This window comes from Strigops habroptila, chromosome 4 (genome assembly GCF_004027225.2).
Source record: "Strigops habroptila isolate Jane chromosome 4, bStrHab1.2.pri, whole genome shotgun sequence".
NCBI classification, from domain to species: Eukaryota; Metazoa; Chordata; class Aves; order Psittaciformes; family Psittacidae; genus Strigops; species Strigops habroptila.
In genome coordinates this window covers 35,586,749-35,612,359 of record NC_046358.1, presented here as the reverse complement: position 1 = coordinate 35,612,359, position 25,611 = coordinate 35,586,749, and the positions used below count along the sequence as shown (strand labels likewise).

Here is a 25,611-nt window from a genome sequence, read left to right as displayed (position 1 = left end):
GAGTATTCCATGCTAGGATATGCAAACTTTTGTAGTGAAAGAGTTAGTAAAATCGTATATCCGTAGCCATAGAATTTTGCTTCTGGGAATACTAGGTTTTCTTGGTCTGAATGCTAGTGTCTCACTGTCCCCTCTTACCTATCCATTTTTTTATTGTTCAGAGTGTATTCTGTACTGCATTGCTGGTCACTTTCTATAGGGAGAGCTTCTATTTCTATGCCTACATGTTTCAAAATATTATGTATATTGTACTTACCTGACTAGACAAATTGTATAGGGACACTTTTTGAAGACTTGAATCTACATCTAGCATGGAACTCAGCACTGGAAGATAGCTGTCTTGGTTTCGTTTGAGATAAAGTTAATTTTGTTCCTAGTAGCTGGTGCAGTGCTGTGTTTTGGCTTTAGTCTGAGAACAGCGCTGATATCACACCTGTGTTTTAGTTGTTGCTTAGTAGCGCTTACCTCGATCAAGGACTTTTCAGTCTTTCATGCTCTGCCAGCGAGGAGCGGCACAAGAAACTAGGAGGGAGTGGAGATAGGACAGCTGACCCAAACTAGCCAAAGGGGTATTCCATACCACAGCACGTCATGCCCAGTATAGAAACTGGGGGGAGTCACGCAGAAGGCCAGATCGCTGCTTGGGTCGGGCTGGGTATTAGTCAGCAGGTGATGAGCAATTGTACTGTGCATCACTGTTGTTTATTGTTTGTTTTCCTTTCTCCTTTTGGTTTTATATTCTCTTCCCTTGATATTTCCCTTATTATTAGTAGTAGTATATTGTGCTTTAGTTATTGTACTGTTCTTACCTCAACCCATGGGGTTTACATTCTTTCAATTCTCCTCCCCATCCCACCCAGGGAGAGGGGAAAGCGGGAGGTGAGTGAGTGGCTGTGTGGTTCTCAGTTGCCGACTGGGTTTAAACCACGACAGTAGCAGAGGGGTTTCAAAGTTTTTCTTTTAGGAATGAGGGAAAGAAAATTAGAGTGTGCGTTACAAAGTAAGGAAAGAGAGTGTAGTTACTGAAATCCAGACAAGATGCTTGGTGATCAAGAGAAAAGTGTTGCAAGGTTTTTCATGGTCAAAAAGGGTAAAGATTTCTTACTTAGACTCTATTTAGAAATATCACCAGCAAAGGTAGTAGCTACAGACAGGTTTGCTATAATACTGACTTGTAGAAAAAACCTTTTGATTGTGTAACTGAAGCTGTGTCCTAGCTGACTTCGTACAGCAGTCTTCCGGTTGTAGCTGGAGCACAACCTGGGTGTGTAACTTGGAAACTTCTGAAATCTGATATTATTTCTGTCAAAGGTGATCTGGCTGGAATTACTAATGCCTAAAGAAATAGATAGGATTACTCTGCAATAATGTAGAATTAACTGAAGACTCTTATGCTTAAACATTGCTGAGATAGTTATAAATTTTTCTCCCTTGCCATGCATCTACTCGTCCACTCATAAATGTCTTACACTGGGGTTCCCCTGTACCTGAAGAATCACAGCAGCCTCATTTTCTCACTAGATAGGCTTTTTGTTTGTGGTGTTTTACTACTTCTTCAAAAGATGAAACGCAAGTAGATCAGAACGCAGGCCTATGCCTGTCACTGCAGGCGCACAGAGTGCTGGATTTCTTCACCTTTAAATAGCATCTTAGCTGAGTCCAATTGCTCTCGCCTCACTTGTTGACCAGGTCCTGCTTCAGTGATCTCCTTTTTTGCAACCTGGGTGCCCCATGGAGGTGAAGGACATAGCCTGAGCTGGCTCCATCAGTCAGCAGAACAAATGGGCTTGCTCTGCTGAACATCGGGCCATCTCGGATTCCACCTCTTTTATAGAGATGAGTGATGAAGAGGGGCTTGTTCCGCTTTGCCGCTGTATTAATACACATCAGGGGCCAGCTCCCAGCACTAAATCACGCTACTGCATACATCTGTTATCGGACTCCTCACCAGTGTGATGAACAAGACTGCAGATAGAGGCTTCCTTGTGTCATTCTTTATAGGATTTTCCTAAAAGAATAAATAGCTCAAATCTCTGCCAACACTCTCTGCTGTCATTGTGATGAATTTAGCTTCTTTCTTAAACATGCAGCTACAAATCTTCCCCTGTCACCTCACCCCCCCATCATCTACAGAAAGTTTTGAGTTGAATTTGGCTGAAATTAGAAGATGCTAATAAAAGGCATATGAGATGTGGATGCTATCTCCCTTCTAGCTGCAGGAATTAGAGAAGGGAACTAGAGATATGTTTATTTGGGAGTGAAGCAAACCAAGTTTATTCTATGTCTTCTCACTTACTTTCATGTAAGTGAGTATTTATGGTTCTGGTAAAGCATCTTTTGAGAGAGACCATTGTATGAACATCCAAAACCATGCATTACTGTAGCAGAAATGCTTAGGTCTCTATTGTATTGTTATAGCACTAAATTTCTGGTATTAGTCCTGCGCTTTAAGGTTAACTGGCCTAAATAGTGTGACTGAGATAGAGGTTAAAGAATAGTGTTTTGGAAAAAGGCCTGGCTGTTGAGAGCAACGAAAAGTGGGTAGAAAATGCAGAATTCATTTGCACTTCAGGAAGTGACTGTTATCAAAATTAAATTGGTCAAACTTATGCCAATGTTGAGAGAGATTGAAAATGAAAGTGTTTTCCACACTACACAGTTGTGCAGTATGTGAGTCCTAAAGCATGAGGCTTTCACCAGGTAAGAACAAAGGTCTGACTGGTGTAGTCTTGGGAGTAGAATAAGGAAATCTGGAGGAAGTACGAATGGTGGCTGTACTGAATTAGACCAGAAGTTCATCCAACTTAGTGACCACCGGCCAGTGCCTAGGGAGGAAGAAAGTTTGTTGTGATAAAGGTCCTCCAAATTTTCAGTGATCTAAGACTTAGGGTCTTCAGAAGGCACCGATAGTGTCCTTGTGTGTACTTACTTTCTGTTGCAGTGCAAATAGAGTTGGACTAATGTCCCCGGTGGCACAGTAGAGCTTGTCTGATACATACTGTATAAAATGTTACTCTCATCATAGTTATTTTCTGGTTTGAAAGGGATCCGATGAAGCCTGTTGTGTCTGTCTTTGGTTTGTTAGAAGAGGCCACAAGTATAGATGGTTGTGAAATAAATGATAAACAATTGTCCAGCTTTACATTGATGCTTTTAGTGTTTATTATGGTCCAGTCCCCTATGTATGTTGCAGCGCACATGGTAACTGGCATCCTATTCAGGTGTTACAGTGAGTCTGGAGTAAAAATCTGTATAAATACATTTTTGTCTGCCTTGTCACGTGTTCACACTTAGCTTGTGAAAAATAATAATTTATAAAAAGTTGGCAGCCTCTGAAACTGCTTATCAGAGAACAGTCTGAGTAGTAGCAATTTGGTGAATTTTCCCTCTCCTATTTCTTGCCAATGGATTCACTTTTTGTCATGGTATGATGGTACCCAGCAGCAAGAAGCCTGTTTTAGTCCTTTGGTTTTTTTTCTTTTTATGAGCAAAGATAGAGAGCCTGAGTGGGGAGACTGCCAGCGTGGGGCCCATAGTGTAGTATTGGTGGTGATTATTAAAGGACTTGATTGTTTTTGCATGTTTTATCTGACCTTTAGATGGAGGAAGCTGATGGGCTAGAGGTAGAATATGCAATGTACTGTTATCAGCTGCATTGTTATGGTTGTATGGGAATGACTCACTGTTTTGGATGTACAGAAGCAGGATTGTTGGGGTTCCAGATCTAATAAGTGGGGAACCTGAATAATTGAACCAGCTTTTTATTTAAACTTCAAAGCAATCAGTCTACTAGTTGAGGCTTGTTATGGCCTCTTTATCCTTCATCCACTACAGAACAGCAGAGGCAACTTGTAATAAAAACACACAAACAGCTATTACCTATTGTGAGAATACAATGAAAGAGAGATGTGTTTAGGAGAGGATCAGGTTCGAGACCATCTTAAGAACCTGAACGTGCACAAGTCCATGGGACCTGATGAAATCCATCCACGGGTCCTGAAGGAGCTGGCGAATGAAGTTGCTAAGCCACTGTCCATCATATTCGAAAAATCCTGGCAGTCAGGTGAAGTTCCCGATGACTGGAAGAAGGGTAATATAACCCCCATTTTCAAGAAGGGGAAGGTGAAAGACCCGGGGAACTACAGACCAGTCAGCCTCACCTCTGTGCCTGGCAAAATCTTGGAACAGTTTCTCCTGGAAAACATGCTAAGGCACATGAAAAACAACGAGGTGGTTGGTGACAGCCAACATGGCTTCACTAAGGGGAAATCCTGCCTGACCAATTTGGTGGCCTTCTATGATGGAGCCACGGAACTGATGGACAGCGGCAGAGCAGTTGATGTCATCTACCTGGACTTGTGCAAAGCATTCGACACTGTCCCACATGACATCCTTGTCTCTAAATTGGAGAGACATCAATTTGATAGATGGACCACTCGGTGGATAAAAAACTGGCTCGATGGCCGCACGCAAAGAGTTGTGGTAAATGGCTCGATGTCCAGTTGGAAACCTGTAACGAGTGGTGTCCCTCAGGGATCGGTGTTGGGACCGGTCCTGTTCAACATCTTTGTCGGTGACATGGACAGTGGGATTGAGTGCGCCCTCAGCAAGTTTGCCGACGACACCAAGCTGTGTGGTTCGGTTGATACGCTGGAGGGAAGGGATGCCATCCAGAGGGACCTTGACATGCTTGTGAGGTGGGCCGATGCCAACCTTATGAAGTTTAACCAAGGCAAGTGCAAGGTCCTACATCTGGGTCGGGGCAACCCCAGGCACTGCTACAGGCTGGGCAGAGAAGAGATTCAGAGCAGCCCTGCAGAAAAGGACTTGGGGGTGTTGGTTGACAAGAAGCTTAACATGAGCCGGCAGTGTGCGCTTGCAGCCCAGAAAGCCAACCGTATCCTGGGCTGCATCAAAAGAAGCGTGGCCAGCAGGTCGAAGGAGGTGATCCTGCCCCTCTACTCTGCTCTTGTGAGACCCCACTTGGAGTACTGCGTACAGTTCTGGTGTCCTCAACATAAAAAGGACATGGAGCTGTTGGAGCGAGTCCAGAGGAGGGCCACGAGGATGATAAGAGGGCTGGAGCACCTCCCATATGAAGACAGGCTGAGAAAGTTGGGGCTGTTCAGCCTGGAGAAGAGAAGGCTGCTTGGTGACCTCATAGCAGCCTTCCAGTATCTGAAGGGGGTCTACAAGGATGCTGGGGAGGGACTCTTCCTTAGGGACTGTAGTGGTAGGACAAGGGGTAATGGGTTCAAACTTAAACAGAGGAAGTTTAGATTAGATATAAGGAAGAAGTTCTTTACAGTGAGGGTGGTGAAGCACTGGAATGGGTTGCCCAGGGAGGTTGTGGATGCTCCATCCCTGGCGGTGTTCAAGGCCAGGTTGGACAGAGCCTTGAGCCACATGGTTTAGGGCAAGGTGTCCCTGCCCATGGCAGGGGGGTTGGAACTAGATGATCTTAAGGTCCTTTCCAACCCTTACGATTCTATGATTCTATGATTCATACTGAAGCACCAACTTGTTCAAAAAAGCTTCTGGTTGCCCCAAAGACTCCTGTGGCAGTAACTTTTTTATATCCTGCCCTGTTCTGCTTTTGAAGATTGAGTGATTCAGAATACTGAGAATGGGAGCAAACTCTTATCTCCTCTGGAAATTTGGGTGGGTGTTGGTTTGAGCTACGGATCTGCAAATCTCTCTTGCTGATTATAGCCTGTCCTGTTTTGAAGTAGTGGTTGTATTGATAAAATGAGAATGGCTTCCAACCTAGCTTAGCAAGTAGCTTCTTGGTATAATATGGTGATTTGCCATATTAGATACATGTGGAGGTTTATGGTACTGCCTTTACTGTGTAAGGAGGAGAGGTATATTTTCCTCTTTGACTGAGCTTTGCAACCTGAAATTTGCCAAGCCTTCAGAGACTTTTGAAATTCCCAGATACAAGATTAATTGAATCTTTGTAAAGAGATCAAGGTATCTTCAGTTAAGTGAGTATGAATTGATTCTGTTTAAGTATGGGACAGCTAAAGCTCTTGATTTCCAACGTGAACTTTGACTAAAGGAACTAGTTAGTGGATTGGGAACTTGGAGTTCTGAATGTGAGAGTCATTACAGCAAAGGTGTTAATGCTATCAAGAAGCTGTATTTCAATGGAATTTGGTGGAGGAACTTGTAGGAACTTGGGGAGATAACACCTTCATATAAGAAATTACATAAATATGAGGCATTTGCCTGGAAATCACTTGCTCTAACTTTTTTTTTTTTATTGCCCCTTCTTACTCTCTTCCTCTGTTCCCCCTTTCCTGAAATTTTATATTCCAGCAACTTTATCTGTCCACATGGATGCAGCAGAGTCAGAGCTACCAGCAACACCGTCCCTGAGATCCCAGAACTCTGAATCGACAGGGAAAACACCAGCAGCCGAGAAAGCCACTATTGCTGCCTCCAGTAACTTTTTTAAAATGCCACCAGAGAAGAGCCCTGGATACAGCTAAAAAGCAGCATTGCAACTGTAAAAGCTTGGATTTTGGAAGTGTTTGACTCTGTGTGTCTCCACCAAACATCTTGTTTGGTGGTAGTGATAATCTTCAGTATTGGCGCGTGATGCCTGGCATCATCCAGACTGATCTGTGTGCCCTACACACCTAAACCATGTTTGTGAATCTGTGTTTAAAAAAAAAAGGTAATTGGTGTTGGGACCGCAGTAGCTTTTAAAAATATTCTTGCTATTGTTGTATTTATTATGCATTCATCTCTTTCCCTGCTGCCAGCTCATATATGCTGGGTCTTGTACAGATTCTTCTGGGTTTTCGGATCTTTATTCACCCCCTGGACATGTTGCTTGTTTGTGCATTTAGTGTTTTTTAGGCGAAAGTCCCCCTGCCGCTCAGGGAGGCAAAAGTCTCCCCCTGTTTTTTTGGCTGGGGAATGAGGAGGGAATGCAAACAAGTTGAAACATGAAACCTGAATTCTGCATTAGCAGAATGTTTTCAGGCCATGTGCTAATGGACTCAAATCATGTTGCTTCTAGTGAAGCAAATACGGTGCTTGTCCATTCAGAAATTGCCATTGGCTCCCTGGCAGCATGATCTGTTAGACCTTTTCCTTCTCCCTTGTTCTGAATGTCTTTAGTCTTGCTTGTGTATTGCATGGTCTTTCCTAAATCTCCTACTGGATAAGGAATTGGGAAAACTACTTGGACATAAATGTCCAAGCTGGTGTATTCGAAGGGAACCTGGGCCCTTAATATCCTTGCAGTATGGTAGAGGATATACAAAATTCCAATTTCTCAGTGTATAAATTACAAAATGACTGTTAGCGTTTCTAAAGGATCCTTGCCATAGAAGTTAACATGCCATTGAACAAAAAAGCCATTTAAAGTATCACCTGAGTTCAGAATATTCTGGGTATTGATCAGACCACTTCTGTCTCAGTCCTTCCCTCCCTTCAGAAAGTATTGTCTGCTCTCTCTTCTAGAGGTGTCTCCACCTACTGATGATTGTATTTTGGAGCATACACAAAAGAGATTCTCTTCTCTTCATAGCACTTCCACTTGTTCCCCTGTTATTTTGTGTTGCAGAATATGGTGATTTCTTCCCTCTCTTTTCTTGAATTCTTGATCGCACTCCCCTTACTTTTAATTACTCTGTCTGAGGCTTATTTTAAGCTATGTTTTTAGAATGTATTCCTGCATAGCTTGTGTCAAGGAACAGATGGCCTCATGGCTTCAGAAGTCCTTAAAAAGTAGGATATATTTGTATGCATAGAACTTTTTTTGGTTTCTGTACTGGGTGGAGCTTTCAAACAATAGCTTTTAAGCTTATAAATTTCATTTTGAATGTGGAGGTGCAGTTAGCACTTTTAAGTAGATAAGAAAATTTGCATGGTTTTAGTGGTTTCAGAGTGTTCTGCTCTCCCTTATCATGAAATAGCTGAGGGAAAGACTTGAGGTTGAGAATATAAAGCAGTGATTTATATTTAACTCTCTATTAAAATGTTAAATGCTCATAACATACACAAAAATTGAATGACTCGCTAAATCATGATTGACATATAGTTATACTATAGACACACTGTCAGTGTCTCATCCCCTAAATACCTACTTATTCTTGGGGAGACATCTAAATTGGATTTATATTTCACAGCCCAAGCAAACTGCCAGATCTGTCATTGTAAATCCCTCTCAAAACTGTTTTTTTTGGTGGTGGTACATTTTTAGAACTAATTAGAACAGGGAAAGCCTTTTTACCTTGCTGAAGGAGTACAGAGGTCTGTTTGGATTATGTAACAAGCTGTAAGGGTTTTGTGGAGAGAGGAGTGTTCCTGTTTTAAAGTAGTCATTGAATTGTCTTATTTTGTAGGTATTTTGAGCAGTGGTGCTTAAGAGGTGGCAGAGGAAGTCTTGGCACTGTACGGGCCTGGAGATTACTGAAATTACTGGAGGGTCTGTAATTTAGAACATTCAAAGAGAAGGTAAACCTGAGGAGTAGTAGCTTGACTATCTAGTACTTATGAACGCAGTGAAGGGGAAAGGTGGTCACATTCTCCTGACAACCTGCAAATATATTTTAGGATTGGCAGCCTCATAACCTAACTTTCAGGCTGCTTCAGTGACAGGGGGTGGTTCTCTAAAATGTATTTGTGCAATTGAGTGGCTTTATTCTCTGCAACCTCTCTTGGTTTGAGTCTTTTCATTAAACTTCTTCAGATTACTGATCATTTAGCTAAAATTTTAAGTTTTGGCCTTTGTGTTCCGCTTTCTAAACCAGATTCTGTTATATCCTGCTACATTCTGAGTGTTGTTCAGAGTAGTTCTGTTTCTTCTGTGGTGTCAGGACAGTTTTAAAACTTTTATAAGAGAGGTGTTTGGGAATCTTCATTGTGGCAGTGGAGGGGTTGCCAGGCTTCACATGATTTTCTCTAGGAGCAGGAAAGATAACTTATCAGATTTTCCTATTGGTGTCAGTAGCACTGTTCATCTGGTTAAGCCCTTATGAAGGTTCTGAGCTCCTAGGAGGTCTTCTTGTCTTTAAAGGTTGAATGTACCTATGGCAGTACTGAAGAGTAACTGTGGCAGGTCTTGCCTTGGTAAGCCATACTTCCTGCCATGGCAACTTTCTGGAAGTGCCAGGAGACTCAAGTTCTTGTAGTTGCCCTGTCTTTCCTGTTTCTAGGTTAGAATCCATTTACAGGTCAGTCAGGTTCTCAACCAAACTTGATTTCTCCTGAGTGGCAGACAAGCTAAATGAATCATGTACTTGTTACTCCAGGATATTTATCAAAATTTATCTTCAGACTGAAGTAGCTTGATACAGATTTGAATATCTTCAGCATTCTTAGATGAACTACGTGCACTGTTCTGTCTCTTTTCCTCTAAGGCAGATTCCTTAGAACACACAGTGTGCTCACAGTATTTGCAGTGAAGGACACGGTGCTTCAGATGTGGATTACTTGAGTAGAAAGAAATAATATCATGCCTTGATTTGGTAGCCATACTTCTACTAAGGCGGTCCAGTATGTGATTATTGCTTCAAAGATACACAGCTCACTCATATTCTGCTTCTTGTCCACCAGGACTCCTCAGAATTTTTCCAGGCTTGTCTTCTCTCTAATTGTCTTCTCTTCTTGTCGTTATCGAACACTTCAACTTCCCAGGTATCAACTGGGAATACCATACTGATGTGACAGGCAAGTCTGGGAAATTCCTGAAGTATGTTAAAGATAATTTCTTGTCTGGTGAAGGTAATTTCCTGTAAGTACTCAGTGAGTCAACTAGGAAAGATGCCCTTCTGGACTTGTTATTTGTGAATAGAGAAGGACTTGTGGGAGATGTGAGTGTAGGTGGCTGTATCGGCTGCAGAGATCACAAAATAGTTCAGTTTAAAAATTTTGATATAATGAGAAAAATGGTCAGCACAGTTGCTACCCTGGATTTCAAGAGAGCTAACTTTAAGCTACTAGTGAGCTAGTTAGCAGTGTCCCCTGCAGATCTGCTTCTGAGGGCTTAGGGATCCATGAGTAATGGTCAGTTTTTAAGAACCCCCTTTTAAAAGCTGGAGAGCAGGCAGTTGCTTTGTGTTGAAAGTCCAGCAAGCAGCACAGAAGACCAGGTTGGCTGAACAGGGCATTCCTCTTGGAACTCAGGAGGAAAAAGAAATTGTATGGTCCTGGGAAGCAAGGTCAGGATTTGCAGGAAGATTATAGAATCATAGAATGGTTTGGGTTGGAAGGGACCTTTAAAGATCATCTAGTTCCAATCCCTATGCCATGGGCAGGGACACCTTCCACTAGACCGAGTTTCTCAAAGCCCCATCCAACCTGGCCTTGAACACTGCCAGGGATGGGGCAGCCACAACTTTTTTGGTCAGCCTGTTCCAGTGGCTCACCACCGTCACAGTAAATAACTTATTCCTCATATCTAATATAAGTCTACCCTCTTTCAGTTTAAAGCCATTTCCCCTTGTCCTATCACTACACACAATTGTAAAAAGTCCCTCTCCGGGTTTCTTGTAGGCCACTTTATGCACTGGAAGCTGCCCTGAGGTCTTTCCAGAGCCTTCTCTTCTCCAGGCTGAACAAGCCCAACCCTCTGAGCCTGTATTTGTACGAGAGGTGCCCCAGCCCTATGATCGTTTTTGTGGCCCTCCTCTGGCGGGCTGTGGTTTGCATATGCAGGGAGAAGACACAAAAGGCCAAAGCTTGGAGTTGGAACTGGCCAGTGTTGTATCAGACAACAACAAAGGCTTTTTGAAGTACATTAATAGCAAGAGGAGGTCTAAGGAAAGCATTGGACTGATACTTGGTGAAGATGGTCATGTGAAAAATTGGGATGGAAAAAAGGTGGAGGCATTCAATGCTTTTTTTGCCTCAGTCTCTAATAATACTGACACATCTTGGGCTGCCCAGTTCTCTGAGTTGGAGGACCACAAGTGTGGGAACAGTGACTTTCCATTTGCGGACAGTGAAATTGTAAGGGACCAGTTGTATCAGCTGAAGTCCATGAGGCTGAATGGAATTCATCCCAGAGTGCTGAAGGAACTAGTGGATGTTGCAACAAGACCCCTCTTAATCATCTACCAAAGGTCTTGGGGTCCTGGGAAGGTCCCTGCTGACTGGAAGCTAGTGAGTGTTGTTATAGGCTATATGTTACAATAAGGGCTTGAGAGAAGACCCAAGAAACTGCAGGCCTGTTAGTCTAATTTCAGTACCTGGAAAAATTACAGGGAAGATCATACTGGGTGCTACTGAAAGACATTTAAAGGACAATGCAGTCATCAGGCACAGTCAGCATGGGTTCACAAAGGGGAAGTTCTGTTTAACTAATTTGATACCCTTCTACGATAAGGTCACCTGCCAAAGGGATGAAGAGAAGGTGGTGGATGCAGTTTTTCTGGATTTTAGTAAGGCTTTTGATACTGTCCCTCATGGCATCCTTCTGGACAAGTTGTCCAACTGAGATGAGCAGGTACACAGTGTGCTGGGTGAACGGCAGGGCTCAAAAGATTGTGGTGAATGGGGCTATGTCTGACTGGCAACCGATCACAAGCAGTATTCCTCAGGGTTCAATTCTAGGAACAATTCTAGTCAGTGTTTTTTTTATCAATGATTTGGATGCAGGAGTTGAATGCACCATTAGCAAGTTTGCTGACGATATCAAACTGGGAGGTACTTTTGTCCCTCTCAAGGGAGAAGAGGCTTTGCAGAGGGATCTAGATAGATTAGAGCATTAGGCTATGATTAATGGGAGATGAAATCTAACAAGAAAAAATGCTGGATTCTGCACCTGGGATGGAGTAATGCTGGACACAAGGGAGAGAAGTGGCTGGAGATCAGCCTTGCTGAAAGGGATCTGGGAGTGCTGGTTGACAGCAGGCTCAATAGAGCAGTGCACTCTGGCAGCCAAGAGGGCAAACAGTATCCTGGGGTGCATCAAACACAGTATAACCAGCCGGTCAAAAGAGGTGATTATCCCACTGTATTCACTGTTGGCCTCGCCTTGAGTGCTGTGCACAGCCCTGGGCGCTGCAATTTCAGAAGGATGTGTGAATGTGTCCAGAGGAGGGCAATAAGATTGGTGAAGGGGCTGGAAGGCATGTCCTATGGGAAGAGGCTGAGGGCTCTGGGGTTGTTTAGTTTGGAGAAATGACGCTGAGGAGTGACCTCATTGCTCTCTACAGATTCCTGAGGAGGGGAGGTGGAAAGTGAGGTGCTGATCATTTCTCCCTGTGTCCAGTGATTGGATACATGGGAATGCTTCAAAGCTGCACCAGGGGAGGTTCAGACTTGACATTAGGAAACACTTTTATTCAGGGAGGATGGTCAAACACTGGAGCAGACTTCCTGGAGAGGTGGTCAATGCCCCATGACTGTCAGTGTTAAAGAGGCATTTGGACAATTCTCTTAATAATGTAATTCACTTTTGGTCAGCCCTGAAATGGTCAGGCAGTTGGACTAATGATCATTGTAGGTCCCTTCAAACTGAACTGTTCTATTCATGAACTTAATGAAGTTTCTGTCTTTAAAGGTCCCTCTGGGTGGAACCCCCACCCTCCAGCATATCAATGTCTCCCCTCCCCAACATCATTTTATTTCTGATCTTGTTGAGAGTATGTTCTGTCTCTTTCAACCAGATCACTAAGGATCACCGAACAGTATCAATTCCAGTATTGTCTTTTTGGGCCATGCTTTTCGTAGGTGACCATCATGCAGATTTCAAACCATTAATCATTATTCCTGAAAGTTTCTCACTTACCGTTCTTACTGGGTGACATCCAGTCCAGAGTCCATAGCTCCCCCATTTAGCGCATATACATATATATACACACACATATACATACTGCATCAAGAGGCTTACTGAAGTCAATGTATACAGCATCCACTGCTCTATATACATCCACAGAGCCTGCCATTTCATCACAGAAGGTAGTCAGGTTTGTAGGCATGATTTTCCCTTGTTTAATCTGGTGGCCTGTTCCTAGTCACCTTCTTGTCCTTTGTATTCCTGGAAATGGCTTCCAGAACTTGCTCCATAAAGCTACAAGGCACGAAGGTAGGGCTGACTAGCCTTTCATTCCCCACATCCTCCTTCCTGGCTTTTTAGAAAGGTGACATGATACATACCCCTTCCTGTCACCAGGGACCTTGTGCAATTGCCACAGCTTTTCACAGACAACAGAGACTAGTCTTATAATGATGTACTTTCACAAATGGGGTTTTATTTGTTTACTGGGGGAAGATGGACCTTCAGTAAAAGAGAAGTCAGGAGCTGCGAGAAGCACATTTACTAGTTGTTCTTCACACATTTCCAGTAATTCTAGTGAGGCTTAATGCCCAATCTGGGAAGTAATGGAGAAGTGCAGATTAAAAGAATGGAGTTTCTGGCCTGATGGATTTGTGATTTTAAGGTAAGGTACAGTAAAGATTGAAGAAGGCAACAAAAGAGTGGCGGGAAAGAAAGTTGTAAGAGACTGGGACTAGTACTACTGAATGATAGATTAGCTTCATGACTGTGGTATGCAGAGGTGTGTCTTGCCAGCATTCCTGAATAATGACATTGAGTCCCTTAGTGCTGACCTTCCAACTGTAGAAGCTCATGCTGTTGCTTTGTGGATGTTGCAGAGACCTGCTCAGTGCACAGAGGATGAGAAGGGAAATTTGAGGAAGGGCATCAAGAAGGGTGAAGTGTACCGCTCTTATTGTAACCCTTTCTGTAATGGAGAAACAAGATGCTACAGAAAATAATGTGTGTGCCTGAATATCGAAAAGGAATTCTATAAAATGGGTAAGAACTTTCTCTTGTCCTGAAGAACAGTTTTGTAATCAGAGAACATTTCAGTGAAGCAAAAGTGAAAAATGCCACTAGTCATTTGTTCAGAAAATGTATTTTAATAGTCTGTTAGGAGACTATAAAAGGAGGACAAACTTCTGTTCTCATTGTGATTCTGCATTGCTGTGTCTTTGTCCCCTGCATTCTATTTCAGTTTGTGTTTTGTGCTTGAGACATCCTGCTTTTGTACCATCAAATGTGGGGAAAAATACGGTAATGCTTCTTAAGGCATAAAGTATAAGGGACCACTTGCTATACAAAGGCAAGGTAAGATTATCTTAACCCATTAACTTTTACCCAGTACAAGGATTAAACTTAACGTAGAGAACGTAATATCTTAATTATACCAAAGTGTTTAATTCTTAAGAGAGTAAACTCTTAAGAGTGCTATAGGCAAGTGCGGGGAGACTGGTACATAAGGTCATAGAATCACAGAATAATTTGGGTTGGAAGGGACCTTCAAAGGTCATCTAGTCCAACCCCCTGTAATGAGCAGGGACATCTTCAACTGGATCGGGTTGCTCACATCCAGGCTGGCCTTTTATGTCTCCAGGGAATGTGCATGCCTGGCCTTCAGTCAGGTGACATACAGACTGTTGTGGAGACAGACGGAACATTCAACATCCTTCTCAACTTCAGCATGGGTAAAATGCCTTCCCAACTGCAAACCCAGCCATTAGTGTGACTCCAGCGAATTGACAAAGATACATTAACTGGCATAGTAGGAAAAGAGAAGTCTTGTGCCAATTCAAAGAGTTGGTACAAATGGAAAATGGACTGGCACAGCCCGTTACAAGACAATAATGCAAAATATATATACCTGCAGACAGTAATCAGAAAAAAATTTGTTGAGCCCTGTGTTCATGACCTAGAGTATTCATTGTCTTAAAGCTGCCAGTATTATGAGGATCATCAGGGTTTTGCAAAGCTGTCCTCTTTTCCTTGTAACCTCTGAAGGAAATGGCATGAATAGCATAAGAAAGGCTGTGCTGGGGCCCACCAAAGGTCTGTCTGGCTTGGTAGTCTGTTTCTCACAGTGGCTGGGTTTGGATACATAGGGGGCATCCTTTGTCCTTAGTAAGGACAAAGTATTTATATGGTGATACTTTCCTTTGATGTTCTCTTAGCCCAGTGTCCTGCCTCAAAAAGATACACAAGGTCGTTCTTCAAGGCTGGAAAAAACTGTTGTGAACCTTTTGGCTATAGTATTTATCCTGCAACTGGATTTAATTATATTTTTAGAAGGACATGTAATCTGACTTTAAAAACGTCAAGTAAGGATTAGCTCATCTTTCTCGGTAATAATTTTTCTTACTAATTACCCTCTTCATAAGGAAATTGCATCTTCTCTTGATGAGAAGTCTTTTTCTTCCTTTACAATTTAGGCTTCTTTGTCATGTATAACTACCTATACCCAGTCAACAAATCTTATGTAATCCACTAACCCGTGTAACTAATTTTTCGTAAGCTTCACACTGTAAAACTTGTCATTTAACCTTTAATAATGTATTCCACATCCATCTGCATTCAGCTCTAGTGTCTGTGCTTAAGAGTATTCTTTACAGCAGCAGGAACACTTGCTTCCCTATTGCTGTTCAGGCTCATATACTCATAAATCCAAACATCATGCTAGCCTTTGCTGCCCAAACACTGCTGTAACACTACCATAAAAGTGATATTCAGGCACTTGACTCAAAAGCTATAGTTCTTACCACTGCACATGATCCTAGAAATAATTTATTTTATTTTTTTTTTAATTTATTCCAAAATGCACTGCATTTCCTTTGGCTGAATTGCAGTGCAGTTTTGGACTGACAGTTTTTGTAAGTTGGAATACTTAAGAGCTCAGTCTGTGTAGTTTTATCAGAAGAGGATCAGAGTTGTCTTGCCTGTGTGGTAGACAGTTCTTTATGGAAATGGAAATACTAGGTAATAAAGTGTCTCTTGTCTTGTGCAGATTGGCATAAAAACGAACTTAAAGCTAAAGCCAAATCAATTCAAGTTAGAAATGGGGTATGAGATTTTAACAATGAGGACAGATTAATCATTGGAACAAAGTACTGTGGAAAGCAGTAGCTTCTGTGTATCTTCAAGCTTCAATTTGTAGACAGCAGCTTTATGGAAGGAATGTTGTAGCCAAATATAAGCCATTGAAATAAATAGGCATCTAAAAGACATTGAATGGTCAGTTTTATAGTGAAGTACAGTCTACATGAAATGATAGCTCCTTCTAGTTTAGAATCTCAGAGAAGACAGAAGACTTTTTCCAACATGATAGAGATCTGTTGAAAAAAGCAAAGTGTTTTGGCAAACATAGGGAAAAGTGATGGTGATGGAAGTTTTATGGTATTAACAAAAGATTGTCATGAAATACGTATGGGAAGGTGAGGTTAGAAAAAAATTATCTGTGCCAACTGACATGAAGTGTCATTTCTGCATGCAAGTTTATCTGTGAGTACTATAATGACATATGAATGTACAGTCTTCAGAACCTACATGATCACTCAGTTGAGGAGCATCCTTGGTGAGGATTCCCCCTTTCTTGCTGTACTGGCAGCTAGAGTTCTGCTGCTTTGGGCTAGCGTTCCCTGTGTACACGTTCAGCTTTCAGTAGCTCTGTCTCAGTTCATTCTCTCAGCTGTGTGAACTGCCTGTGCATTGCACTGAAATCAGAAACAAATGAGGGAGAGCATGAGTGGCCTTATTACCTCGACAGGATAATTGCCAAAAAAAATATGCAATATCTTTTTTAATCACTATAGCTATTGCTTCTGCTTTTCCCCCTCATGGCATGTAAGGAAGGATGCCTGCTTGTAGTACAGCCCTTTTGGTAGCCTGTAGCCTTCACTATCATACCAAAGGAGTAGATTGTAGGTTTCTCCAAAAGGAAGAGCTCTTCTGCACTCATCTGAGAGGAGATAATGTGATTAGAGGAAGCAGCTTTCTGGTACTGTGTTCTGTAACATTAGGGAGTGATGACTTGCTCAGCTTTTTCAACTTTAAAATACATTATGCTATACCTTTGTTTCAAAATGAATGTAAAATTCCATTGATGGAGTAGTGCCACATTTGAATTGTTGCTTCAGATCTTAAGAACTGGACATAGTGTTAAAGTCCCATGATAGCATTTGGTTTTGTTGCCCAGATTGGTGTATGCGAGAACTCATTGCTGGAAGCTCTTGTAAGAGTGCCATGAACTGAGACTGGTCTGGCCTTAGCAGAGCCCCTGGACACTGCTGAAGCCAAGGAATTTTCTCTTGCATTCAGCAACACTAGACAGCCAAAGCCACCATCAGTTGCATTCTAGCTTCTTCCTCCTGTCCCAGAGGACTAACTTAGAGATAGTTAACAAACAGGTCTGCTCAAAATCTTTAAGAGCTGCATTGTGCATGTCCCAAATATTTTATGTGGTCATAAGATTTAACTGATTGATAGGGATTGGACTTTGGGTTCTTAGGGCTCTGTTTTGGGGGTAACGTATACATAAGGATTCTTGCTTGTATTCCTTTGTCTTAAACGTGTATTCTCTGAACAGCGCTCTTGCAGAATCTTTGTTCTGATACAGAAACTGGAAATAAATCAAAATATGAAAGAAGTGTTTTATCTGACATAAAGCAAACTGAGTCGAGAATGGGAGAAGAGAGGTTTCATGGACATCTAACTAGATTTACAGTACTGGAATGTCCATTAATCTGCATGCTTCCTTGACCGTTTCCTTAAGTATAAACTGTAACCTGAAGGTCTATAGGGAGTTACTATGCTTTTCTCCCTTTGAATTGCAAACTTGAGTGAAGGATTTGAGGTAATTTATCATGTCCATTCTTCGGTTTTTGCAATGATTTTGTTTCCCAGTTTGTCGTGACATTGTCTCTAGACAAGTGAGATGCTCCCTGTTTGGAATTTGAAACAATTCTAGTTTTATAAGTAGCCTTTCACCTCTGAGTCGCTGCTTTGGATCTGCCCAGCCCCAAAAGGGATTTCATTTAAATAAGCAGGTAAGTCTCAACTGATAGTTTAATGGATATCTATTCATTTGCCAACGCTAACATCTTTTTAAGATAGATTGGCATCATTCTTTTGAAGCAGTGGCCTCAAAGATCAAGTGAGCAGTGGACTTCAGATTTTTTTCTGCATATATATGTGTCCCAGTGTTGAAAGTTATGCACATTTGTGAAAGGAACAAAAAAGGACTCCCTCTACATTAACTGTTCCAAGGAATAAATCGTAAAAACTGGATCCCAAGTTGATTGTTTTTAAACAAAAAGATCAAGCTCCTTCAGAAATTCGCTATATTGGGGGGGTGGTGGTGGTTTCAATTTTTAAAAGTGATGATTTTCCTCTCTCTCCTGCAAGTTACATCTGTGAGAATTGGGAAGTGTTCCTGGTGAACTGTGCTGATTTTTGTTTGGAGCAAGGAGAAAAGTGCTTTTAACAATAGATTCTGTTATGGGAAGTGCCCAGATTTGGCAAACATCATCAATTACGGGTAACAGTCAAAAGTGTCAGGTCTCTCAAAATCATGATGAGCTGGTTCAGTCTTCCACCTACTTGCATTTTTGGTTTTTTTTTTCTGAGTAATGAAGCATTTAATTTGATAATTGGAGGCATTTCTATTAAAAAAAGCTGAATGGTTCTTGTTCACACGTCCTTAATTTTACACCCAAGGGGTGAGAATTTTCTCAGTTCAGTTTGAATAGCTGGTGGTAAATTCAGTAACAGGCCTGACTGTGGTGGCTTATATCTACTTTGATCTTTTTCAGACCATGCTTGCTTCATACTTTTCCAGCTCAGAGAATCAACTGAAACTACAAATGAATATAAGTAGACTTCTCACATCTAAATGGAGGGTATTCCAAATCTGAGGGTACAAGTTTTGTTCTCTACTGAAGTAAAGCAAGATACTTGAAAATATTTTTAATGAAACATAGTGTTTCAAAATGCCAAATGACATTAATCTCGTTCATTGCTAGTTGGGGAGCAACAGGGAGGTATCTAAAGCTGAGAACAAGAGCAGATCTTAGTCAGGATTTGCTGCCATTAGGCAGACAAAACATGGATTTTGCAAAACACACTTAAAATTGAACCTAGTTGAAGAAATCTTACTTTGAGAAGTGGTGTAGCTTCTTCCTCACAGGCTGCCTGCAGGGGCAGTGATGGCAAACCGTGGTTCTGCTAAACTAATGTCAGTTCTGACACTCCTGTGTCACTAGCAATTTTGACACCAGCTTCCTGAGAGGTTTGTCTACATTGCCTTAGGACTTTTCTTCACCCTGCTTCACCACATAATTTGCAAGTGCTTGGACTCACCCACCCCACCACCCTAAGGAGAAACACACATTCCCAACTTGAGAAAGCCAGAGTGAAGACAATCTTAGTGCTGAGTGCTGTATGGTCAGTGAAAGCAGCTTTGTGTTTTCTTTCCTGACTGTTCAGTGTCACCATGAAAGGAACCTATGCAAACAAGAGCGGCAAGGGGAGCTTTTGTGAACCATTTATCCCTTGCTGGACCTTTCAGGTACTGTGGAGACAACAAGGAGTGGGAATGAGGAGTGCAGGATCTGATTTGCAAGAAAGGGGAGAGGGACTCAAACACTGCAGAGGCTGCCACAGTGCTACCCTGGGACAGGTGGCATTTCCCACCCTTCTGACCACCTTGGTAGGCTGCAGGACTCTACGCCGCAGGTTTCTTGTGTTTACATATTGTATTGGTTTTGCATGGCAAAGTTTTGGTACTGGGGGGGATATAGGGGTGGCTTCTGTGAGAAGCTGCCAGGAGTTTCCCGTGTCTGACAGAGCCAATGCCAGCTCCAAGATGGACCTTCTGCTGGCCAAAGCTGAGCCCATCAGCGATGGTGGTAGTGCCTCTGGGATAACATATTTAAGAAGCGGGAGAGGAAAAACTACTGAGGAACAGCAGTGGGAAGAGAGGAGTCAGAATATGTGAGAGGAGCAGCTCTGTAGACACTAAGGTCGGTGAGGAAGGAGGGGAGGAGGTGCTCCAGGTGCTGGAGCAGAGATTCCCCTGCAGCCCGTGGTGCAGACCATGATGAGGCAGGCTGTGCCCCTGCACCCATGGTGGTCCATGGTGGAGCAAATCTCCACCTGCAGCCTGTGGAGGACCCCACGCTGGAGCAGGGGGATGCCTGATGGAGGCTATGACCCTGTGGGAAGCTCGCACTGGAGCAGGCTCCTGGCAGGACCTGTGGCCCCGTGGAGAGAGGACCCCACTCTGGAGCAGGACTTGTGCCCTCACAACGGACCCACGCTGGACCAGTCTGTTCCTGAAGGACTGTGCCTGTGGAAGGCACCCAGACTGGAGCAGTTCGTGAAGAACTGCAGCCTATGAGAAGGACTCAGGTTGGAGAAGTTCATGGGGGACTGTCTCCTGTGGGAGGAACCCCATGCTGGAGAAGAGGAAGAGTGTGATTAGAAAGGAGCAGCAGAGACAACATGTGATGAACTGACTGCAACCCCTGTTCCCTGTCCTTCTGCAGCTCTGGAGGAAAGGAGGTAGAGAACTCTGGAGTGAAGTTGAGCCTGGGAAGAAGGAAGGGGTGCAGGGAAAGTGTTTTTCTGATTTGATTGGTAATAAACTAAACTAATTTCCCCGAGTTGAGTCTGTTTTGCCTGTGCCAACAATGGGTGAGTGCTCTCTTCCTGGGCTTATCTAACCCATGAGCCTTTCATTGTATTTGGGGAGTGACAGAGTGGCTTTGGTGGGCACCTGGTGTCCAGCCAACGTCAACCCACCACACATACTTATTTAGACATCTAAACAAGTACCTTCTGTAACACAAGACAACACTCCACCCCAGTAAAAAGAGAAAACAAACTGAAAAAATTGTTTGTCCCACGACAAGCAAAGCTGCAATTCAAGTGGCCAATGTTGCTATAATCAGTGCCCTTCTGCATGCAGAATACAGTGCAGTCAAGCAGTTGCATGATATGTTGCTGGGTTTGGGGGTTGTGCGTCCTGTCCTCCACTCCCTTTCACACTAGGTTCCTGCCTCAGTCGGTGTAGGAGATTTGAGACTCTGTGAATGTACATCTGCTTGGGTTCGTGGATTTTTTTCCCTCATTTAGACTGACTTCAAGCTTTATTTACTGCACAGCATCCAGGCTCCACTCTGAAGAGGGAAGAAGTCATTTCCTTTTAGTGTCTTCAGGGTACCTCCTGCTATGGCAGCTTAGAATGTTAATGAATTTATTTATGTGCTGAGAATTTGGATGTTACTGTCACCCTTATTTTACAGATGGGGAGCTTAAGTCAGAACAACTGAAGCAAAAACCAAGAGTTCTTGCTGAATTTGGGAGGCCTACGAGGAAATACCTGGGAACTGGCAGTTTGTAGTGGCTCACTTTGTAGCCTTTTGTAGGTTCAAATCATGTTTCCTATGAAGTTCCATAGCAGCTATGAGTGCTCAGAGCTTCTGCAAATCCAGCCACAACTACTGATGAGGTGAGGAGCACTGTCCTCATTCCTGAAGTCTCTCTGGCTTCTTGGATACCAGAGAGATGGCAACAGGCTGGCACCTCTCCAGGGCTCATGGTCAATTATTTTCATTGCAAGATTTTTGCCTTGACAGTTTCCTGCTTTGTCCTTCCTGTCTGTAGCAGCAAATGAGTCAGACTCAATCTCCTGCAGTTCTTGGCCCTCACCTCTCCAGAGGTGTGTGTTCTATATGAAGCTAGAGTCTCACGGAAAATAAACTGTGGATCATTTGATTTGGCATTATTGTGATGTGTATGCACACAAGGATGAATTAGGACAACAGTTCATTTCTCCACTTTAGAGTATTTTTATCTGTAACCAGAGAAGTGTGTGTGTGTGTGTATATGTATATATCTATGTATACAAAATTTATTTTTGAGCTAGGAATATTTGGTATGTATTCGCTTTGTATTGGGGTTTCCTTATAGGGTATTTTAGCTTCCTAAAATATGCTTTGCCTCTGGAACTATCAACGATTCCTGGACTTCAAGGGGATTGAAATTGGAAGAGCAGAATAAATGTATAGTATTACAGAGGATCTGCTGTGAAATAGCTTGTCTACTACAGCTTGAGAAAGAGCAATAGGTAGGTGACAACTTGCTCTTCAGCAGTTACATTTTGTATACTTTTACCTGGACATCATGAGATGATGTGACTATTGACTGATATTACAAGTGTCCTCTGGTTCTCTTCCCTAAACTTCGAAGTAATGACTGTCCAGTGCAGAAAACGTGACTGTTATTTAACAAATGATAGGCTGCCTGCTAATGCCCAATTCAGCATAGTTTTAAAATATCAGGAATCTGTATATTTTGGGAAGAATGCCGTCGAGTCAGAGACCCCCTTTGGAACTAAAATCAACCATCTGACCAAGCTGTATCAAAAAGAAGGGGAAAGGTACAAAGAAACAAAAATGGTACTAACTTCTGTATTTATTATCCCATGTTTTGTTCTGTGCTCTTCATTGACTCTCAGGTCTTCTATAGAAATTAGTTCATCTTTAAAAACAGCCCCAAACCAAAACCACAAACAAGCTCCCTGTCCAAGTTTTTGTAGGGTCCTTGTGTCAGATATGGGATGACAGGCTCTGCTTGCAGCTGAATATCCAATTTCTGGTGTAAACAGATGCCGTTAACCTGAAAGATGACAAGCAGAATGTTTGAATTCCTATAAATAGCATTTTGAGACTGGGCAGCTAGCTGCAGTTGTGGTATCCTTACCCTTGCAATAAAGTACTGTGGACCACATCATTGCTTGCTCTCATATTGCACCTTTACACTTGTGCTAAATGGGTGTTTTCTGAGCAAAGTGCATTATTTGCTCGACAGAAGCGGACAAGATGACATGTGGTTTGTTGCAGTGCACCTTATCTTCTCTCTGCTAATCGCTGTGGTTGAAGGGATGACTGTGCACTACCACGTAACTTGGAAACAACTTTGCTGAAAACCATGAATTTTTTTCAGGTAAGCTACATCCCACCTGTATCTGTAACTGTGTGTTTGTTCCTGGGAAGCACCCAAATGCATGTCATGAATAGCTGGCAAATGGAAGCACCAGAACTGGTGTGTTCAGAATGTGACTACTCTCCATTGTACTGCAAAACTGCAAGTATCTTTAGTGTTTAGGATATGCATGAGTACAATTTCTACTGCTTGTCACTGAACTACTGCTGATAATTGAAAATTGGAATACAGTGTTCCCTGGAGAGTTTGTCTGTCATGGAGCTCAAGAGGTTAATATGTAGTTATGTGATGATACTATAATTTTATATGCATCTGCAGATACTCGTAATAGACATTAAAGTGGGCATTTACATCCTTATTATGGGTCAGTACTTGATGTCATAATAAAAAGTCACATCAGAAAAGTACAGGATAAAAATCTGATTATGCACCTTTTGGAGTGTAAATGGCTTTAAAATTCAAATTGTCACCTGATGGGAGGATCAAGAAGGAGTCAGAACAAGGGCAAAGGGGCAAAGCTGTGAGGCACAAGGGGCAGGATAAAGGAGGAAAAAGACATAGGCCAGACTAGGCCTTTGCTTGGGCAGTTTATATCCATATGAATACTATACTCCATTACTTAGGTACCTCATGTCATCTGATTAAACATAAGCTTGAGTGAAAGGTGGGCTTTGTGAGGGGGATGGGAGGTAAATAGACTCCATATCTTCTGGTTTTCCACACATTTCAAATCTGCTCAGTGTTGGGAGGGCTAAAACTTCATGTGGGTTAATGCAGGGTGTTCATTTGGAAAGCAACAAACATTATCAAAGCTAATAAAGTTTCCAAGGCAAGGCAGCAGCCGAAACTCTCTCATGATGCTGTCCTAAGTAACTACACAAGAACGATGCAACTACTGGCCTCAGTGCGTGAGGAAAGGGGTGGACGCTGGGGGTCTGAGACTCTGAATCCTGAAGGGCTGTGTAGGTTAAAATCAACCGAGAAGTACAGTGAGGACTAGAGCAGCATGGAGGGTGGACTGCATATGCTGTTGGATAGACTGGGACAGTAAGTTCAGATGCAATGCACTCAAAGGGTTTCCAACATCACCTGGAGTGTCTGGGGGAGCTGAAACCCTATAAGACATATAAATCTGGAAGGGTGTTGACCTTCCATTTCTTTACTACCTTTTTACCCAAATACATCATAAAGCACTCTATAAGTTGACTGTAAATTTAGGGATTTTATTTTCTTTGTTGGAAATATGGTTGCAAGGCCATGAGGTGAGGTAAACAGTTATCTCTGCTGAAAGGGGAAGCCTCCTCCTTCCATCTCCACCCCCTCTCCTCCCTATGCCTGGCTGTAAGCTCCTGCTGCTTACCTTTCGCTCCTTGGACTCCTTTGAGTCAGTCGACCCCCTTAACTGCAAAAATTATTTCTGCTGGTTTTATCGGTTGATTTGGCTCAATTGGTGTGTATGAGGAGTGCCAGGGGCAGCCCAAGGCATGAGAGCAGGACTGGGGCTGGGGACATGGGTGGGCTGGGAGAAAGTCCCATTGTTTGAATGAGGGAGACACCTCAAATTGATAGCACCAAGGTTTTACCTTTGGCTTAATCACTTACGGACCTGTGCCCACCTCCCCATGTCCTCCAGGGATTCAGCAACTCATAGGAACTCCACACAGTCCAAGGTTGCAAGAGGTGCTTTGGGGGTTGTAAAGTCACCTGGAGCTGCCTCGCCAAGAGCTGTGTGCTCCTCTTCTCCCAGTTGCTCCTTCGTGGTTTTGATGCCATCTTTAGCTGAGGTGAGAGGGGACATTTTTTGTGACATAACCATATGTGCTTCCTAAGCAGGGATTATGGCTGGAGGGGACTTGCTTGCTCTAGAGAACCTAAAGTGTCTCTCACTTGAATCTCTTCTCTTTAGGGGACTGATTTGTTTATATGGCGTAATGAATGATGGGGCAAAATGATGAAAAATACTTAGTATCTCTGCACCATCTTGCATGTGATGAGAGCCAGCCTTTCTGGTGAATGAGAATGTTATTAAACAAGCCATCTGTCCTATGCAACAGCTTTCAATAGAAGTACTGGAATGTTGAGGCCCACAAACAGTGTGTTCCGCAGCCTGATGGGATGGGATGTAAGGCAATTTTCTCAGGAAAACAAGAGGTGCAGATAGAAGTTAAAACTTTGCAAGGGTTACAGTGCAAATCTGTGGCAAGCCTGAAAGGCTTTTGAAATTGCCTCCCTAAAAGCCCTGTGTCCCTGCACTACTGAGGTATAAATAAAACTCCAAGAGGCTGTCTGTCCATTCAGTGGATCAGACACCGAGCAGGCTGGTGGCAGTCAGTCAGACAGTGAGCAGGGGGCCATTCAGCAATTGATAGATCCTGGTTTATGAATGGCCACGTCTTCTGGCTCGGGTGGCTTTTGGCTGCTGAGACAACAAGGATGGAGAACTCCATCCCCCTGTTTGCAATTAGTGTTTGTTATTAAATGCTGACAGTGTGTTCTCTCCTCTCATGTATCTGGTCTTTGTTTATGCACTGGATGTTGGCGCAGGCTTCTGTGCTGTAATGTCTTGCATTAGCTGCTGTTGAAAGGAGTCCAAGGAACAGTGTGCTTTGAGGAGGACAGGAGGGTGGCTTGGCACAAAAACAGCACGAGCAATTCTGAGGGAAGGATCAAAATGGGTTTACTTAAGTGGGAGGCTGGCAAGGAGCAAGCAGCAATGAGTCCATGCACATCTCTGCCCTCAAATGTGATGCCAAACACTTTGATGGGAATGAAAAGCTCGCTAGGAGGTACAACCAGTGGCAGGAAGGTGAGATAGCCTTGGAAGTTGTTTG

General features: G+C 42.9%; 1 protein-coding gene across 12 annotated transcripts in view; it reads left to right on the top strand.

Moving 5' to 3' along the window:
- GPATCH2L (G-patch domain containing 2 like) overlaps positions 1-18,457 on the top strand; it is a 46,398-nt gene extending 27,941 nt beyond the window's left edge. For all 12 annotated transcript variants that reach the window (XR_003990918.1, XR_003990917.1, XM_030482536.1 and 9 more), the window contains one exon: positions 6,322-18,457. Coding sequence is in view for 10 of the 12 variants with exons in the window: in XM_030482536.1 (XP_030338396.1) it covers positions 6,322-6,494 (173 nt within the window). In the remaining 2 variants the exon portion in view is untranslated. The remainder of the gene's footprint in view (positions 1-6,321) is intronic.
- Positions 18,458-25,611: the final 7,154 nt, after the last annotated feature.